This window comes from Diabrotica virgifera, chromosome 3 (genome assembly GCF_917563875.1).
Source record: "Diabrotica virgifera virgifera chromosome 3, PGI_DIABVI_V3a".
Taxonomy (NCBI): Eukaryota; Metazoa; Arthropoda; class Insecta; order Coleoptera; family Chrysomelidae; genus Diabrotica; species Diabrotica virgifera.
In genome coordinates, this window is record NC_065445.1 from 193,373,923 (window position 1) to 193,395,550 (window position 21,628).

The 21,628-nt window shown below is 34.0% G+C and overlaps 1 protein-coding gene across 4 annotated transcripts in view; it reads right to left on the reverse strand.

Moving 5' to 3' along the window:
* Nucleotides 1-21,628, reverse strand: part of LOC114330328 (P protein-like) — a 214,929-nt gene that overhangs the window by 122,850 nt on the left and 70,451 nt on the right. For all 4 annotated transcript variants that reach the window (XM_050645783.1, XM_050645780.1, XM_050645781.1 and 1 more), the window contains one exon: nucleotides 20,913-21,028. In XM_050645783.1, the coding sequence (XP_050501740.1) occupies nucleotides 20,913-21,028 (116 nt within the window). The remainder of the gene's footprint in view (nucleotides 1-20,912; nucleotides 21,029-21,628) is intronic.

The following is a 21,628-nucleotide window of genomic DNA, read 5'->3' on the forward strand; positions in this document are numbered from 1 at the left end:
TGTGTATTTTCACTTCTAAATAAAAATTGATATACCTCTATTTTTTGTTGCTTTTTTTCCAAACGTATGTCCCTAGAAAAAATATTGTTTCTAACTTATGCGGAAAGTGTCTTCCCCGCACTCGCCTGCTTGCCCGAACTCCGCTCTCGCGTCGTTCGGATCAACGGCAGTCTCGTGCGTGAAAGTATCACTTTTCGCACTATGTAGTTAGGAAAATAACTATTTTCCAATATACCGAAAAAAAAATTATAGATTCTTTATTAGAAATGAACATGAAATTTGTACACCCCATTAAAATTTTATGGGGGTTTTGTTCCCTTAAATCCCCGCAAACTTTTGTATACGTTTCAATTAAATTATTATTGTGATACCATTTGTTAAACACAATGTTTTTAAAACTTTTTTGCCTCTTAGTACTTTGTCGATAATCCAGTGTTTATGTGTATTTATATTTTGAATATTTGTCGAATCCACCACATATTTTTGTATAATTTATGACCTGCATTTTTGTTATACCCTGTAAATAAACATTTTTTTAATATGCTCTGCCATAAATCCAGCTAGTCGCAAAACCACTCTTTTGCTTTTGCGTCTACGTTTTTTGTTTGTTTGGTTAACATCGACATCACAGATGGTTATGATGTAACAGTTAACAGTGATCAACTATTTTTAATGGGAAATAAGCCACAATTTTACCAAAAAAAGATTTTATTAGCGTTTCGACGCCCAAGTCGGGTGTCGTTTTAAATGAAGTTTTCAAATGAACTATCTTTTAGTAAATTCGTCCCAGGAACGCAACTCATCAATATTGGCAATATCATTTTAAAATCTTCTACTTTAAAATGTATAATACATGTCTGAATTTCCGATATAAATAAGTCAGATTAAATAAATTATTAGAAGAGTTTTTTTTGCTAAGCAACAACATTTTTGTTGTTTAGTATTATTTTGTATTTTGACAACGACACACGACTTGGGCGTCGAAACGTTAATAAAATCATTTTTTTGGTAAAATTGTGGCTTCTTTGCCATTGAAAATAGTTGATTAAAAAATGCCACAAGGAAATAGCTTCAGAACAACATTAAGTTAACAGTGATTTTATCTGTTTAGCCGAAGTAACATGTTTTTAATTGCTCCTTTTCCCCTTGCAATGCGGATATCGCAAGTTCAAAATTTGCACCTAAAATTAAGGCCGTCCGCACATGGGTCGACGCTCGAAGTAGTCGACTCGATTCCAGTCGCATAGATCTGTCCCCTCTACTTAAGTTCCTTCATTGTGGCATTGAGCTCCGTTTATAATTGTAAATCTCCTCGTCTACGTCTTGTACGACTCTCTTTCCTTGCGATCGGTAGCGTACGATAAAGTTTGAGTGAGATGTACAGGATTATTCACTATAATATTTTGACCCCCTGTAAACTGCTTTATTTACAGAATAAGAAAAAAATGTAAAATACAAAAGTTATTCGATTTTTAAAATATGATTTTTTGACATATATAACATACTAGTGACGTCATCTATCTGGGCGTGATGACGTAATCGACTATTTTTTAAATGAGAATATCGGTCGTGTGCTAGCTCATTTGAAAGGTAATTCAATTCTCTATTCAGTGATATAAACAATAAGATAATTATTTATACAGGGTGTCCAAAAATTTTTTTTTTGAATTAAATTAATAGACACAAAAAGAAGAATGTATGTAATTTATCTAATTTAAAATACATTTTACTGCTGTTAGAAAACGGAAATAAAAGTTTATTGCACAAATAAACATTGATTTTTGCTTAAATTTAATGTTCAAACAGCCAAGAGGCAGATTGAACATTGAATTTAAGTAAAAAGTAATGTTTATTTGTTCAATAAACATTTATTTCTGTTTTCTGACAGCAGTAGAATGTATTTTAAATTAAATAAATTACATACATTCTTCTTTTTGTGTCAATTAATTTAATTAAAAAAAAATTGGACACCCTGTATAATTAATCATGTTATTGTTTATATTATTGAATAGGGAATTGAATAACCTTTCAAATAAGCTACCACTCGACCCCTATTCCCATCTAAAAAAAAATAGTCGATTACGTCATCACGCCCAAATGGATGACGTCATTAGTACCGATATATATTGTGATATACTAGGTTTTAAGTTATTCGTATTTCGCGCGGTTTCACTGCCCATTGTTGACAGCAGTGACCATCCCACTACTCTGTAACAGTATATAAGACAATTGTAACCTGTATTCGACCTCTTGTATGTTACTTCAACTATACAATAAAAATAGTCCGTTCATATCCGGCTTTTATTTAAAGTTGTAACGTCTTGAGCACGTGTCAGCTTAATAGCTAGCGCTGATACATTACATTGGCGACGAGGATAAACTCTTACTTACGGCCAAACGTGTAAAAAATACGTAGTGAAAAACGTGTAAAAAATAGTGAAAAAAGTGTAAAAATGGCGGAATCGATATGTGGTCAATTACGCGAGTTCTGTTTGAAGAGTTCAGACTGGTCAATTTTCAAAGCGCGGCTAGGAAACTATTTCGCAGCAAACGGTATCAAAGTCAATACGGAAGCAGAGAAGATGAGAGCTATTTTATTAAACGCTTTAGACGAGGGCGCATATCAGCTTATTTTGGATCTGGTAAGTCCTGAAAAACCAGAAGAAAAAACGTATAATCAGCTTCTTGCTACATTGGACGGGTATTTCAAACCACAGCAGAGTCCGTTTGCAGCGCGATTTAAATTTTACAGTGCCATAAAAGACGTGACCGAATCGGCGAGTGAGTGGGCTGCACGCTTAAGAGGATTAGCGGTAGGCTGTGAGTTCGGCAGCGAGTTAAAAGTATGCCCAAGAGACAGATTTTTGTTCGGTTTCGGCAAGGGACCCGTGTTGGACCGACTTATGGAAGAAGAGGTAAGCGCCGATCTCGAAAAAATGGTCAGTTTAGCAGCTTCCAAGATGGCTGCCAGAGAAATACACGAGGAAATGGTAGAGGTTAAGCCAGAACCTCTTAATCACGTCAGTTCTGAAGGCACGGGAAGGTACGAAGGTACGCGAAGGTACGATGCGCAGCGACGTTGGAGCAACGCGCAGACTCCGAGGAAATGGGCAACTACAGAGACGCAGAGATCAGAAAATAAGGAGCAGCACAGAGGTTACACGCATGACATCCAACCTCAACAACGACAACATGGTGCATGTGACAGATGCGGAAGGATGAATCATAAAAATGATAAGTGTATTTATAAAAATTATATTTGCAATTTTTGTAAAAAAATCGGCCATTTGGCCAGAGTTTGTAAAGGTAAAAAGAAATCTTTTTTATCGCATCAAAATTTTTTACAAAATCAAGAACAGGCAAAAAACGTTCCTGATGTAAATAATGATGATGATATTGACCTTTTTAATATATCAGATAGTAATATTTTTGATTCGCAAAGCACGAATACGGATATTTTAGAGGATTTGTTTACGTTAAAGGTATTAGTACACAATCATTATTTAGTATTTCAAATTGATACGGGTAGTAGTGTTTCTTGTTTGTCTAAGCAGTGTTATTTAAAATATTTTCCTGATATTTACATAAAACAAACAAATAGACGTTTTATTTTTTATAATGGGGTACAAGTTGAGCCCCTAGGGGTAATTAATTTGAAAATTTCATATAACAATAAAGAAAATTATTTAGATTTTTATTTTGGAAAATGGAGGCCCACCATTACTTGGTAGGGATTTTCTGGTAATGTATAATTTAAGCTTATCAGTCATAAATAATATTAAACAAGGTAACTTGAATGACAAACATATTGAAAGTTTAATAAAGAAATATAATGACGTTTTTTCGCCTGGATTAGGTAATTTTAAAAAAGGGTTAGTGAAAATTAATTTAAAAAACCTCAATGTAACTCCAAAATTTGTAAAGGCAAGGCCTATACCTTTTGCCATTAGGCAACAAGTTGAACAAGAACTAAATCGTCTTTTGTCTTTAGGTATTATATCACCGACTGATTACAGTCCCTGGGCTACACCAATAGTACCGGTATTCAAGAAAAATGGGCAAATTAGGATCTGCGGTGACTTCAAAGTAACAGTCAACCCTAAAATAGAGATCGATCAGCACTATATGCCAAGAATAGAAGAATTGTTTGCAAAGCTTCCAGGAGGCAGGGAGTTCACCAAGTTAGATTTGTCACAAGCTTTTCAGCAAATAAGTCTGGATGAGGGCAGTAAAGTATTATTAACTATTTCTACTCATTTAGGTCTTTTTAAATTTAATCGTTTAACTTTTGGCACAGCATGTGCACCAGCTAAATTTCAAAAAATTATGGATGCATTATTTAATGGTGTTGCAGGTTGTGCAGTTTTTCAAGATGATATTTTAATTACTGGCAGGGTTTAAATTAAATTGTGATAAATGTATTTTCTTTTCAAAAAGTGTTGAATATTTAGGATTTGTTATTGATTCTGAGGGGTTACACCCATCTAAAGATAAAACTCTAGCCATTGATAAGGCACCGAGGCCAACTAAAGTTAAAGAACTCCAATCATTTTTAGGAAACATTAATTTTTATAGTAAGTTTGTTAAAAATATGTCGACTATTTTAAATCCTCTGTATAGATTGTTACAAAAGAATGTTTCTTGGAATTGGACTGAAGAATGTGAGGTAGCATTCAATAAAATTAAAGAAATATTAAAATCTTCTCAAGTTTTAGTACATTTCGATCCGAATTTGGAGCTTAGACTAACAGTGGATGCTTCTATAGAAGGTGTTGGGGCTGTGTTAAGTCATAAGTTCCCAAATTCGGAAGAAAAACCTATTGCCTTTGCGTCCAGAACGCTATCAACTTCTGAACGTTCCTATTCTCAAATCGAAAAAGAGGGATTAGCAATAATTTTTGGAATTTTAAAATTTAGTCAATATTTATACAATAAAAAATTTATTTTAGTTACTGATATGAGGCCACTCTTAATTATTTTTGGCCCGAAAAAAGCAATACCACAATTTTCAGCAAATCGTCTAAGGCGATGGGCAATTATTTTATCGGGATATCAATACGAGATAGAGTATGTTTCAAGTGGAAACAACAGTGCAGATTGGCTATCACGTTTACCGATTAAAAATAGTACATACATATTTTTTATTAAGTGATTCAGTTGAATTTGATTACTGTAATTTAGTAGAGTCAAGTCAAGATTTAAAATTAAATTTCAAAAATATTAGGTAAGCTACCAAGTCGGATGCTCTGCTTACTAAAGTAAAAAAAAATTATTACAAATGGATGGCCTAAGAAAGTAAAGGAGGCTCAGTTGAATCCATTTTTTGTTAAAAGATATGATTTTTGTATTAAACAAGATTGCATTTTTTGGAATCATAGAATTGTTATCCCTTATAAGTTACAAAACGAAATTTTAAAGCAACTTCATAATACACATATGGGTATTGTTAAAATGAAAAATTTTGCTAGAGGTTATGTTTGGTTTCCAAATTTAGACAAAGAAATTGAAAAAATTAGCAAGTCATACGAAGCTTTTACGCTTCATTCTAACAATCCCCAAAAAGCGGAAATAATACCCTGGTCGTGGCCAAAAGGTACATGGGAAAGAATACATCTAGATTATTTTGAGCTAAAACGAAAATATTACTTAGTCATTGTAGATGCATTCTCAAAATGGTTGGAAGTTTTCGAAATGTCAAGTATAAATTCTGTGTGCACAATTAAAGTACTTAGAAGTGTATTTGCTAGGTTCGGCCTGCCATTAACGTTAGTTTCAGATAATGGTAGATCTTTAGTTTCTGAAGAATTTGAGTATTTTTTGACACAAAATAACATTAAACATTTAACTCGTCCTCCGTACTCTCCCTCCTCCAACGGAGCTGCAGAAAATTCTGTAAAAACTGTTAAAAACGCGATTAAAAAAGCTCTTGAATCTCGTAACAATGGAGATATTCATTTGGCATTAGTTAGATTTTTGTTTAACTACAGTAATGCACCGCATGTTTCTACTGGTGTTAGCCCAGCGATACTCATGTTCGGTAGACAGTTAAGAAATAGGTTTTCAATTCTTTTGCCATCAGAACACACAATTACAAATAAAGGCTTAAACACGGTTGAAATACGCAGAAGGGTCGAAAACGTACAAAATAAGCAGGTAGAATATAAAGGTGGTAAAATAATATTAATTTTGAAATAGGAGAAACAGTTTTAGTCAAAGATTATAGAAATGTTAATTGTCCTTGTTATATTAAGGGAAAAATTGTAAAAATTTTAGGTAAGCGAACTTACTTAGTTGAAGTGATCGATTTGCAAAAAACTTGGAAGAGGCACACCAATCAAATCAAAAAGTTTGAAGTTGTTAGTAACAAAGTACCACACATTCCAATAAAATCAAACATTTCAGCTAACGACGTTCAAGAAGGCAATAAATCTGACGAATGTCAAAACGTTCAATTAAAAGAAAACCTTGCTGAAAATGTTGCTAAAGACATTCCTCAAATTTCACAGCCTTCCTCAGAAAATAACTTTAATGAACACGACAATCAAAACACGCCAATTTTAAGACGCTCTAAACGTAATAAAAATAAATGATTGCTGAAACTTGTTAAAAATTCTTGATGATTATATACTTTGTTTTTGTTAAAAAAAGGTACCTAGTTATGTATTATATCAGGCTGATAAAGTTATAGGATAAAAGAAAATTTTTATAGATGAAGGATAGGCATATATTTTTTTTTGTATTTACAGACTCTGAAATTAATATAAAGTGTAACATTATAAAAATTTCATTTCACTCTTATTAAAGAATTAAGTAGGTAATAATTTTTTTTATGGTATGTTAAAGTATGAAATATTTGCATATTTTTTTAAGGGGAGGAATGATGTGATATACTAGGTTTTAAGTTATTCGTATTTCGCGCGGTGTCACTGCCCATTGTTGACAGCAGTGACCATCCCACTACTCTGTAACAGTATATAAGACAATTGTAACCTGTATTCGACCTCTTGTATGTTACTTCAACTATACAATAAAAATAGTCCGTTCATATCCGGCTTTTATTTAAAGTTGTAACGTCTCGAGCACGTGTCAGCTTAATAGCTAGCGCTGATACATTACATATATATAAAAAAATCATAATTTAAAAATCGAATAACTTTTTTATTTTACATTTTTTTTCTAATTCTGTAAATAAAGCAGTTTAAAGGGGGGTCAAAATATAGTGAATAACCCTGTAAGTTTCCAGCTTGGAAATAAATTTATTTTGTTTCCTTCGTTTTTTGGTAGTTTTTTTCGCTAAATTAAATTTTGTTTTTTTTAAGATCAGTGCATGTTATGTTCGTTTACTGCAGTACATACTTTGTGGAAGTATATCGTTTGTATTATAAAATTCTGGAAACATTCAACTTCTCTTTTCTAGGTGTTTAATATAAAACAAGAATAAAAAACCGCTAAACGCCGTAAAAATGAGTGGCGCATAAAATATTCCAGCTACAAAAGATCTGATATGAATGTTACGTGGCGCGAAAATGGATTTTCATTTGATGCAAAACAAAATTCTAGTTTTATTTTAAAAGATTTTTCCATAATATTTGCTAAATTTGAAGTAAACGCGCCACAAAAGAGTAACTTTGATACAGTTTGAATTTTGAAACTCTTTTGTGGCGCGTTTACTTCAAATTTAGCAATTATTATGGAAAAATATTTTAAAATAAAACTAGAATTTTGTTTTGCATCAAATGAAAATCCATTTTCGCGCCACGTAACATTCATATCAGATCTTTTGTAGCTGGAATATTTTATGCGCCACTCATTTTTACGGCGTTTAGCGGTTTTTTATTCTTGTATCAGGAGTTTTTCAAAGTTAGTTATAAATTAAATGTATGAAGTTGAATGCAATGTTCCTTTATTACACGTCAAGCTTTATAAATGGTCACCTTTGTTGCATTATCTCCCAAAATGATCTAGTGTCCATCGAATGTACACTAGATTTTTTTCTATTTGAAATAGATTGAAAAAAAATATATTGAGATGGCAGGTAAATGAAGTCGGATTGCCCGTTGCCAAATCAAATTTAGCGTCGTAACCACATAAACCCATTTAGCCTACATAAACCATTTGGGGAATAATCGTTAATTGGATTATGTATACTTTTGTATCTTAATAACTTCTAAACGGCTTAACCGATTTTAATCAGTATACATGAGTTTGAAACGTATTGACCAGTAGTAACTGATGGATCTAAGGTCAAGTATGATAACTAAAGCTATTACAGCAATTATTGAGCTTGAGAAACCGTCTTTCCCACAGGAAATAGATTTTATCATATTTATGAAGCCTATAACCTAAAAATTCGAATTTTCCCGGATATGAGGTATACACCGTTAGATTAGTCTTGAGTCCTTCTACAAACGCTAAGTTATTGGCGCAATAGGGATGTTCACAAAAAATTAAAAAGTCATTTCAAACATGTAAAACGATTAAGAAACACCCTAGGAATAATTGTCCAAAATTTCAACAAAATTGAAAAAGTCTTTCTATAAAAAATCTTTACTAGAAATCTAACATTATTTTAAATTTTAAGAACGCTTCTCTATTGGCCTGACGTCACTAGTTGCATACCCCAAGCGCGCGCCATTCTCATAGTGTTATTGTTTACCTGTTTGACATTTCAGGTCATTTTATTTTGTTCTCTTCTTGTTTTATCAGGGTTAAAGTGGAGTTTTATAGTGAATTTGTTTAGTTTAAAGTGGATAGACTGTTTGTAAGAACATATTTTGGGTGGTACAAAAATAAACAAATAAAATGGAAGAAGGTTTTCAGAAAGCCGATTCGTATAAACTACTGACTGTAGTGTAGATGTAACAATGGTGTATGATTTATTGGCATCTTGTAAAAAAATAAATCTACCACAGCTTTACTGAGTATATATTCCATATAATTTTCCATGTCTTCTTTAAGCTAAAAAAATAAATGCTTAATACTCCACAAAAAAAATAGAGAAAGTTGTATGCATGCATTGTACGCATGCATATTGTATACATACATTGGCTGGTTATTACCTTACCTTGGTTAGGTGTATTAAAACTATTTTTATTCTTCTTCATGTGCCTTGTCCGTTGTGGACGTTGGCTATCATCATGGCAATTTTAATTTCATTTGCGGCGTTTCTGAATAACTCGATCGACTTTTGTCCAAATCATTGGAGTAAGTTTTTAAGTCATGAGTGTCTTTTCTTCCGGGTCCGCGTTTGCTCTCTATTTTACCTTGCGTTATCAGTTGGAGTATACGATATTTATCATGCCTCATGAGATGACCGAAATATTTAAGATTTCGTTTCTTAATTGTAAAAGAGATTTCTTTTTGTTTTCCTATTCGATGAAATACCTGTACGTTGGTGTGGGTCGCCAGGATATTTTGAGGATACGTGGGTACACACACATCTCGAATGCCTCTAGCTTTTTCATTAACGTTTCCATTATTGTCCAGGCCTCTGCGCCATATAGCAAGACCGGAAATAATAACATTTTAGCAGCCGCATTTTTAGTGAAAGAGATATTATATGTCGCAATGGGTGAAAATATTTCTCATGCATGTTGTTAAATGTTACTCTGTCCTTTTCAACTCTAGATCTTATTTCGGTTGTTTCGTATTTAGAGTTGACAACTGTTCCAAGGTAAAAAATATTTTTGAACTTGGGTATTATACATTTTCATTTCAACCAATCTTTTCACTAAATTATTAATGATTTTAATATAATATAAAGTCATACCTACATCCACATGTAGTTATTTCAAGGTTTACTTTTACTGTCTGTATTATTAGAGTCTCGTTTTTAGGAACATCCCAGTTTAAGGAATACAAATTTGAGGTCCCGAAACTTTTTCATTTACTCCTTAAGGGGGTAGGTGCAAGATCTTGGTCTAATGCTATTTAAATTCATTAATTTTTTTCGAATTCTGAGAAAACTAATAAGTATTTTTGAAAAATGTAAATGCAGAAAGAACAATTACATTATTACCAAGGGCCGAAAGTCTCTGGAAAACTTGTATAGTGTTTATTTTATTAAGTTAGTTCTATAAGTTAGTTATTTTAAGTTATAGCTGCAACAAACCATTTCTTTTTCTGTTTTAAATTGGCTGGAACGGTCTTAAAAATCTTGTCAGAACTGTTTTTTTGATGTATTTACACACCCAGGAACAAAACACCACTTATTTGGCTTCATTTTTAATAATCAAGTACGTAAAAAACTGCGCACATTCAAATACACTTCGTAAATAAGTATACAAAACTAGTCGTCGATTAAAGACGTTACGACTGCTGACGTCACAGACCGTAGCCTCGCTGCAGGGTACCGTTTTTCTAGCCTCCAAGAAAATCAACATTATGAACTCATTTATCTTAAAAAATATACATTTTTAAACAGTTTTATAATTGTTACGTTTTTATATACCTTGTAATCTATTGAATTTAACTATATTTAAAAATTAGTGAACATGCCTATTCGTAGGTTGAAAAGTTGAGTAATTGTCGAAAAACCAAAATTTTCAAAGTTTAGTTTTTCAGTTTTTCGGCTATACTGAGCCGTGTGTATGTCTGATCCTGACGGCTTAAACACTATTTGAAAGCTTAAATCAACATTATTGATTTGATGTATTTGCGGTTCTCCTGCCTCTTCTTTATCCGAATATATGTACCCCCAAAAAATATGCCGTTTTGAACCTACCGTCCTATAGCTGGCTTATGGGTGGTCAAAAGTCACAAACTATACCGGTTCTAAATCGGCCTTGACCCCCTCTTTAAACACAGAGAAAAAATATCAAATCAGTTTAACTTTCAAACACACCTACATACATATCCACAAACATTTTCCCTTTTTTTAATAAAAATTGAGTCACATTTCTAAGCTCTATAACTTTTGAATGGTATAACCGATTTTCAAAATTAGACATGCGTTGGAAATGTAATGATCAGTTCTATTAGAAGCTGCAAAGGTTGGACTTAAATTTTTAAACTTTTTGGGAGTTTTGGGGACGAGAACGAAAAACAGACCCTAAATAGGAAGGGCCGTAAAATCTACACCCTTGGACCAAAATCGATGGTTGACATATAAATGGGTGAGTCTTTTTCTGAACTTTAAGATGGAAGTTGGCCCAATTTTCAATTCAGTCAGATTTAGAAAATCGAAATTTTTGTGTATATATAGTGTCGCGTGTAGGGGGGTGTGGGTGTGCGCCACTGGCGAGAACTGCCGTTCTCTGGTAATGTTCAAAATTAGACATTCGTTGGAAAGGTAATGATCAGTACTGTGAGAAGCCGCAAAGGTCGGACTTAAATTTTCGAAATTTTTGGGAGTTTTGGGGATCAGAACGAAAAACAGACCCTAAATAGGAAGGGCCGTAAAATCGACACCCTTGGACCAAAATGGATGGTTGACATATGAATGGGTGAGTATTTTTCTGAACTTGAAGATGGGAGCTGGCACAATTTTCAATTCAGTCAGATTTAGAAAATTGAAAATTTCATGTATATAATAGTGTCGCGTGTAGGGGGGTGCATTTCTACGCCACTGGCGAGAACTGCCGTTATCTGGTAATCTTTTCGATATAAAACTAACAGCTTCGATAACTAATAAATCGAAAACTATTAATTTTATCAAAAAAATCTATAATGAACATTTTTTGCTAGTAATTAATATTTTTACCAGCATTTGCGGTCAAAATATAAAAAAAATTCCACCTTCGAGATGAGGTGGCAACCACCTCATGGTAAAATCGTCTTTCGGCATCATATAGATTTTGATCCTTGGACTATCCGCTACTTATTGTCAAATTTTCAAGCAAATCTATCCATTCTGTAAAAATTGCGAAGTGAAAAATTTCAGTTCCTGGACTAATTATACTTTTGGAGCTCTATAACTTCTGAACGGCTTACCTGATATTGATCACTAAACATGAATTTGAAACGTATTGACAAGTAGTATCTGATGCATCCAAGATCGAGTATGATAACTGAACGTATTACAGGAATTATTGAGCTTGAAAAACCGTTTTTCCCATAAGAAATAGATTTGATCATACTTATGAAGCCTATAACTTAAAAATTCGAATTTTCCCAGATATAAGGTATATACCGTTAGAAGCGTCCTGAGTCCTTCTACAAACGCTCAGTTATTGGCGCAATTCGTAGGTTGAAATTTTGAGTAATTGTCGAAAAACCAAAATTTTCAAAGTTTCATTTTTCAGTTTTTTAGCTATGGTGAGCAGTGTGTATGTCTCAGCTTGATCGCTTAGGCGCCATTTGAAAGCTTAACTCAATCCTATTGATTTGGTGTATTTACGGTTTTTCTGTCTTTCCTTAAACCTAAGATATATATACGCCCAAAAAATATGCCATTTTGTATCTACCTAGCCCTCTAGCTGACTTACGGGTAGTCAGAGGTCAAAAATTAGACCGGTTATGAATCGGCCCTCACACCCTCTTGAAACACAGAAAAAAAAATTCAGATCGGTTTAACTTTTCCACACACATACATACATACATACATACATACATATCCACAAACATTTTCCATTTTTTAAATAAAAATTGAGTCATATTTCTGAGCTCGATAACTTTTGAATGGTTTAACCGATTTTCAAAATTAAACATGCGTTGGAAAGATAATGATATGTGCTATCAGAAGCCGCAAAGGTCGGGCTTAAATTTTTGAAATTTTTGGGAGTTTTGGGGACGAGAACGAAAAACAGGCTTTAAATGGAAAGGGCCGTAAAATCCACACCCTTCGACCAAAATGGAGAAGTAACATATGGATGGACGAGTCTTTTCCTAAACTTTAAGATGGGATTTGGCCCAATTTTCTATTCAGTCAGGTTTAGAAAATCGAAAATTTCGTGTATATATAGTGTCGCATGTAGGGGTGTTGTGCGCCACTGGTGAGAACTGCCGTTCTCTGTGGATTTTTTGGGGAAGTAGAAAAATACCCTCAAATTGTATAGTCCTCATTGTATACAAGATATACTAAAAATGTAACAATGCCATATTTTTCACAGATCGAAATATTCGTTTTGGTTGATATATTATAAAAAATGCGTTCTGACTAGTTGGAAGATGTGAGCAAACTGAATCGACTAGTGTGCGGAGAGCAATCGCTTGTGCCTCAGGGTTCGTACAAGACGAGCAAGATGCGCGAACTTCGAAACGTGTATTCTATCGACCCATGTGCGGACGGCCTAAGTCACTATTTTAAATTTACAAAATCAATCAACAAATTTACACAGCATGCACAAGTTGGATCTTTTTTACTTGACTGGAGTGACTTTCACTCTATTTCCCAGTTTTTTTATATTTCTGTTTATAATTTACACTTTTTAGTTTCTTTTCATGCGTGCTAACACTGCATATACAGCCTTCTTCTTCTTGCAGTACCGTCTCCTATCGGAGGTTGGCTACCATCACAGCAATCTTAACTTTGTTGGCTGCAGCTCTGAACAACTGTATTGAACTGCACCCATACCATTCCCTTAAATTTCGCAACCAGGAAATCCTCCTACGTCCCACATTTCTCTTTCCCGAGATTTTTCCTTGGATTATGAGTCTTAACAGAGAGTACTTTTCTCCTCTCATTATGTGGCCTAGATACTCCAGTTTTTTCGTTTGTATGGTTTTTATGACTTCGCATTCCTTCCCCATCTTCAGCAAAACATCTTGATTTGTTACTCTTTCTGTCCATGGTATTTTCCACATTCTCCTGTAACACCACATCTCGAATGCCTCAATGTTTTTTATGTTTATTTTTTTCAGTGTCCAAGCTTGCATGCCGTACAGCAGAACGGAGAAAACATAGCACCTTAACATTCTCGTTCTTAAGTTTATATTTATGTCCCGGCTGCATAGGAACTTTTTCATTTTAACAAACGATTGTCTCGCTATCTCATTTCGCCTCTTGACAGCAAACGTCATCTAAATCTTGCATTTGCACGTCAATATCAATTTCACTATCAGACATTTTAGACACAACAACTAGAACAAGGGATTCGCATCACAGAACGACAAAAGCGACACAAAGCTCTTAAGTGTTGTACCGCATTTATACTCAGTCCTGTTGGACAGAGAATTGGGCAGGGAAGTGGGCAGCGTGAATGTGTAAATAGCTCACTCGCGCTGTCGCTGCTAATTCTACGGTCATTGCATTGCGCTCTCTCAAAAGTCGGTTTTCGAGATGGAAGTCAAAGGACTGGCTAAGCATTGACATTCAACTTCTCTCTCTCTCTCTCTCTCTCTCTCTCTCTCTCTCTCTCTCTCTCTCTGTCTCTCTCTCTCTCTCACACTTGCAGCCGGTAAAGCGGCAAGTGAGTAAGGGAGCAAGACGATGATGTCGTCACATTCCATTCTTGTGAGTCGTTCGGTTATTAATTTAAATGAGTTGTGAGGACATTGGCGAGGAACTGATGTGAACACCTCACTCGCGCCGATATCGTATTTCGGGCAATATTGAGTATAAATCCGGCATATTCAGTAATCTCCATCTCAACTCGAGACTCGAGTGATTCCCCAAATTAATCTCCAGCGTCGGCAATTTGAACGCATATTTCAATCCGTTATCGTCAACGTATATTATACATACTACTAAACTAGAGCATATAGCACTAAGAACATCGAAAGACATCGATTTTTCAATAGATACAGCACCTAGAGACTTACAAATTTTTGCATTGTGTTCAGAATGATGCCAGGAAAAATATCTACAATTCGTATGGTATAACTAGACCCAAACCAAGACATCCAAAGTGAAAGTTATCCTCCAACACCAAATTGTTCTATATGGTCCACATAATGTTCAGAAAAAAGTCACACCATTTTGAGCGTCGGGTTTGGGGGGAGAGGGGGGAGAAATCGGTAAATTCGTAGTTTTTTAAGTTTTTCGTCAATATTTCTAAAACTATACGATTTACCATAAACAACCTTTCATACAAAAATGTTCTACATTAAATTTGAAATAAAAAAGGTCCTATGCATAATCCTTCTAAAATGAACGGTTTCAAAGTTACTGAGGTAGTATAGTATAATTGGTCCAAAAAAAGGCCTAACCTAAACATCCAAAGTAACAGTTTTCCTCCAACGCCAAATTGTTCTATATGGTCCACATATTGTTCAGTAAAAAGTTACACCATTTTGAGCGTCCGGTTTGGGGGGGAGATGGGGGAGAAATCGGTAAATTAGTAGTTTTTTTTACGTTTGTCGTCAATATTTCTAAAACTATGCTTTAGCGTAAACAATGTTCTATACAAAAATGTTCTACATAAAATTTCAAACAAAAAAGGTCGTATACATAATTGGTATAAAATCAACATTTCCAGAGTTACGAAGGGTGAAAAGTGGAGGTTTTCGATACATTTTATATTTTTTGGGCAATTTCCTACTGATTTTCTTTAACAGGATTATGTCTTATACATCAAATTTGCTATTTAAGTGGCGGATGGTATGTTAGTGATAAGCCCTTGAAGAAACGTCAACCTCACCACCCAAAATCATAATCAATTGCCCAATAAATATAAAATGTATCGGAAACCTCCAGTTTTCACCCTCCGTAACTCTGAAACCGTTGATTTTATAACAAGTATGTATAGAACCTTTTTTGTTTTAAATTTTATGTAGAACATTTTTGTATAGAACATTGTTTACGCTAAAGTATAGTTTTAGAATTATTGACGAAAAACTTTAAAAAATCTACTAATTTACCGACTTCTCTCCCATCTCCCCCCCAAACCGGACGCTCAAAATGGTGTAACTTCTTACTGAACCATATGTGCACCATATAGAATAATTTGTTGTAGGAGGAAAACTTTTATTTTGCATGTCTGGGTTAGGCCTTTTGTTGGACCAATTATACTATACTACCTCCGTAACTTTGGAACCGTTCATTTTAGAAGCATTATTCATGGGACCTTTTTTATTTCAAATTTAATGTAGAGCATTTTTCTATAGACGGTTGTTCATGCTAAACCGCACAGTTTTAGAAATATTGACGAAAAACGTAAAAAACTACGAATTTACTGAGTTTTCCCCCCTCTCCCCCCCAAACCCGACGCTCAAAATGGTGTGACTTTTTTCTGAACATTATGTGGACCATACAGAACAGTTTGGTGTTGGAGGATAACTTTCACTTTGGATGTCTGGGTTATGCCATCTTTTGGATCAATTCTATCACACTAAATATAAAAATGGGTGGAAATGTATAATTGCATTTTAAAGTGCATAACATGCATCCAAAAGTGTAGGTATAAACATGTTAAAATGAGAATATTAAGGCAAAATTTTGTTAATGTCACTGAACAAAAATAAGCCATCAGATCCGACCCCTGCTGCACCTGGTCCCCTTGGTTACTGCTAATAAAGCACGTCATCTGAAGTTTCGCGGGATTTCGGCACTCAATTGATGCACACACGTTACTCGGAGGTTTTTAGCATTGCCGAACACGAATATGGCATCAAAACCGACCCTCGGTGCACTCCATGCCTAGGGTGGCTGATATGTACGTCATCCTCTAGAATTTTGAGGGTTTTTCAGCTGATGGCTTATTCGTGTTCAGCAACCACAAAAACCCCCCGAGTAATCTGTTTGTATCAATTGCCGAATACCTTCGAAACTCCAAAACATGACGTGCCTCAGCAGCGACCCTGGACACCAGGTGCTGCGGGAGTCGAGTCAGTTGACGTATTCGTGTTCAGCGATCCCAAAAACTTCCGAGTAATCTGTTTGCATTAATTAAGTGCCGAAAACCCTCGAAGCTTCAGATATATACTGCTTTAGCAGTAACCCAGGTCACTAGGTTCATGGGGGTCGATTCTGATTGCGTATTCGTGTTCAGTGGTCCAAAAGACACCCCAGAATAACAAAATTTGCCCTAAATTAAATTTAAAATGCATGTTATGCACTTTAAAATGCAACTATACCTTTCCACCCATTTTTCTATTGTAAACTTTTTTCTGGCTTCTGCATTGTGTTCAGGGTGACGTGTCATCCTGAACACAATACAAAAAGTTGCCAGTCTCTAGGTGAAGAGTACAGGGGAAAAACAAGGAATGTCACTTTTCCATGAATTTTGGGTTTTCACGCCATGTTGTAGCAAAAAATGAGTACTATCGACTAGCATATCAATTCAGGACAATAACTAGAAAGATCAGTCTATATAAAGTTTCTAACAATTTGTATCCAGGAGAAGAACCAGGATTGTCCGTACGCCACTGAACAAAAATAAGGAATGTTAGCAGTTTTTTGGTGCATTATTAAATTAATAAGTTAATATAGATTAAGATTATGTTAAGATTATAGAATAATAATTGTTAGAATTCTGCTAAGAATCCCCTAAGTAGTATTTAGATATCATAAGAATTAAACCTTTATTAGTGTTTATCTTAATATGAATAATATGTGACATTCCTTGTTTTTCCTCTGTACTCTTGAGGGGCTGTATTTAAAAATCTATTTATTTTGTGCTAAATACCCTGGTCTATACATCCATACCTACGTGATTTTTTATGCTCGTTTTAAAGCTAAAAGTGGGGGAAAAGAAGAAACGTTCTTACGGGTTTTTCATTTACAAAAATTTATTAAATATTTTAAAAGTTTTAATTATTATTTCCTACAAGTTTTATTATTTGTTTAATGGTAAAAATCGTAAGATTTCGTAGTTGGTTCGTGTAATCGTGTAGGAACAAATCGTGTATTACACTATAATTCGTGTAATATGGCAACCCTGCCAACGACTAAATCCGTGTTTTCCGATTTTCATGTGTGGCATGCCAGACGACCTGCGCGCTGCGGTGCGGACAAAATTGTTAGTGAATACGAGTTATAACGTCATGTATTTCATGACAACGACCGCAAAGGACAACGACCCTAAAGGGTTAAAGCGCAAATAAACTGCGGTTCAGAGAAAACGGGCTACACACAAAATTTAAGAAACTTTTGATTTTTTCTTTGTTTTTTTTATGTACTTATATCAAATTAAATCTATTGTGTATGTGTATTCAGACAGCTACTTTTGTAGCGTGTAACCTGACATTATTATTAGTAACAAATGAAAAACAAGGGAACATTGAGAAAATAATAAATGTCGATGTACTGTTACACTTTTAGCAAAAACTGAATTATTATAGATTATAGAGTCAAGAAAGGGCATGTGTAATATCACTCGTTTCAATAATGTGTGTTTCCACCACGATTCTGGATACCACTTATCATTCGATTTGACATAGAACTAGTCTAACTTTATGTTTTGATTTAACTTGTTTGAAAATAAATCATGACGCTTTGGGCAAATATAAAATGGAACAGCTATACACATTTATGTTGTTTGCAATTTTCGTACACCAAATAGGTAAATTTATGTACCGGGTTTCCCAATAAAAATGGCTCTCGGCCATATCTCAGGAACCGTTTATAGTACAGCTTTGAGAAAAAAATATTTATAACAAAAGTTGCCTCGGGAAAAGCCTGGAAATTATTTTCATAATTGTAGGTCCACCGCTAGAGGGCGTACCTAATTGAATATCAAAATTTTAAAAATCAAAATTTTACAAAATTTAACTAATGAAAGGGCACTGGAAATCCAATAATCGTATTCTTCATAGAATTCTGCGCATATTTGATTTCACAAGTTTAAGTCTACCTTTGCAAATAAGAGGTGGGGGTGAGCGGGAACCTTCTTATGAAAAAATGGCTGTAAGTCCGGTTCTGCTAAATCGAATTTTGCATACTGGGTCTTGTTGAAAACAGTTTTTTTCGTCAATGTAAGTGTCTTATTTTCGAAATAGCCTAATAAGTAATATGCAAGCTAGGAGGCGTTATTTAATTATTTTCAGAAATCTAGTTTTCTTTGGAAAATATTAAATAAAAGTATGCATTTTTAATCCTGTATTATAAAATTAGACCAAATTAGCAACATAATACCGAAAACCGCATGTAGATACCTTTTTTTTATCTCGAGATATATTAAGAAAGGTGTAAATTTTAAACAAATTGTTAATGTCACCGACAAACGAAGTTAAGGAAAAGTAGTGTGCTATGAGAAAAACAAAGAAACATTTTCCAAATGTTAACGTATATAATTAATTATAACAACAATAAGACAAACAACACTATAAAATACACCAAATAAATAAGAGCAACTACCTACTTAGTGACGACCTAAATGTTCAAATTGTTGCCCATCATTTTCGATCAAGACTCATCATACTGTTTCAAGAGTAGATTGAACAGCAGTCTCAATTTCCGCTTTCGCAAGTCTTTGAATGGCGTTTGGTATTTTCTAGATCATGTTTTCTCGAGTAGTGGGCCTAGCGGAAAAAACAAGGTTTTTAATCCGTCCCCATAAATAAAAGTCTAAAACAGTTAAATCTGTTGCCTGTTGCTATTTAATCTACTCTTTAAAGAGTAAATGCTTGCATCGAAAATGATGGGCAACAATTTGAACATTTAGGCAGTCCCTAAGACTAAGTAAGTAGTTGTTTTTATTTCTTTGTTATATTTTATATTGTTGTTTGTCTTATTGTTGTTTTAATTAAATATAAATAATTTATTTATTTTTTCCATAGCACACTACTTTTCCTTAACCTCGTTTACTGGTGACAGTAACAGTTATGTTTAAAATTTACACATTTCTTAAGATATCTCGAGATAGAAAAAAGGTATCGAGATACTAGGTCTGGATCTCGCGTATGAAAAAAAAGTTGATTAATAGCAAGCTGAAAATTTGTTAATAGCTTAAGGGTGTCTAGTCGGATAAACTTTGATATATGGGAACACTGGAACAGGGGCAGTTTTAATTGTAGAACCGGTTAAAAATTTGGAACGGTCAGACCACGAAAACGGCACATTTATTTTGTCCGACAGAATAGACTTAAACTCTCCGAACAGAGATTGAACTCTCATGCAAAAATCAGACTGCTATTTATCACCAAATGGGCGTTTTAATTAGTGGAACATGTAGAATATTGCAAATGACAGGAATTATGACAGCTGATAAATAGCAGTCTGATTTTTGCATGAGAGTTTAATCTCTGTTCGGAGAGTTTAAGTCTATTCTGTCGGACAAAATAAATGTGCCGTTTTCGTGGTCTGACCTTTCCAAATTTTTAACCTGTTCCAGAATTAAAACTACCCCTGTTCCAGTGTTCCCATGTATCAAAGTTTATCCGACTAGACACCCTTAAGCTATTAACAAATTTTCAGCTTGCTATTAATCAACTTTTTTTTCATACGCGGGATCCAGACCTATACGGTTTTCGGTATTATGTTGCTAATTTGGTCTAATTTTGTAATACAGGATTAAAAATGCATACTTTTATTTAATATTTTCCAAAGGAAACTAGATTTCTGAAAATAATTAAATAACGCCTCCTAGCTTGCTTATTACTTATTAGGCTATTTCCAAAATAAGACACTTAGATTGACGAAAAAGAGCTGTTTTCAATAAGACCAAGTATGCAAAATTCGATTTAGCAGAACTGGACTTACCGCCATTTTTCATAAGAAGGTTCCCACTCACCCCCACCTCTTATTTGCAAAGGTAGACTGAAACTTGTGAAATCAAATATGCGCAAAATTTTATGAAGAATACGATGATTGGATTTCCAGTGCCGTCTTATTAGGTAAATTTTGTTTAATTTTGATTTTTTAAATTTTGATATTCAATTTCGCCCTCTAGCGGTGGACCTACAATTATGAAAATAATTTCCAGCCTTTTCCCGAAGCAACTTTTGTTATAAATATTTTTTCTCAAAGCTGTACTATAAACGATTCCTAAGATATGGTCGAGAGCCATACTTGTTGGGACACCCGGTACAAGTAAAACCATATTAATAATTATTTAGGTTCTGTTTAATATTGTCTAAGTGCTAATACTGCTTACCTGATGGTAATAGGTGTTATCAATAGAGCAGTGGTGACTGTATCCAAAAAACAGGAGCTTACTGCAGCTAAGATGCACAACACATTGATAAGAGGCCACAATTTTCCTCCTGTTTTCTAAAAATCATTTTAAAAATATTTAGAAATTTATAAAACAGTAAACAATTTAAATATAAAAGTAAACGATGAAATATGTGATGAGCGCGCTAATAACCTACAAAATAACGCAAAAGATGGAAAACATTAAGTTGTGAGATAAAAAGAAATGAAATGAGTGGAGGTGCGAAATTTAGCGATAAAAACCTACAAATTTACATTCTATTTATTGTTTCCCACCTTTAGACCTATCGGATGAGTTTGGCAACTGCCACTGTGACAGTGACAGTTTTAGTTGACCTACTAACTCCTCTCATATGTACAAGAATTCATCTGTACTTATTAGATATCTTTTAAAACACCCTTTAATTATCTACGTTAATTTCTTTCAATTATTTAAATGATACGAACACAAACGTTTAAAAGTGGTGAGTCTATATTTTGTTCTTATGGTGTTTCCACGATATTTCATAACAAATGAATAGTATAGCAGTAATGTAAGGTATATTTCTAGTATTTTTATCTATTTATTTTTAATTATCTTTATGGGTATTATTGGAATTTTTTTATCACAAATATTAAAGTTATTCACATGGCATATTACCATTATTATTTGAGGTA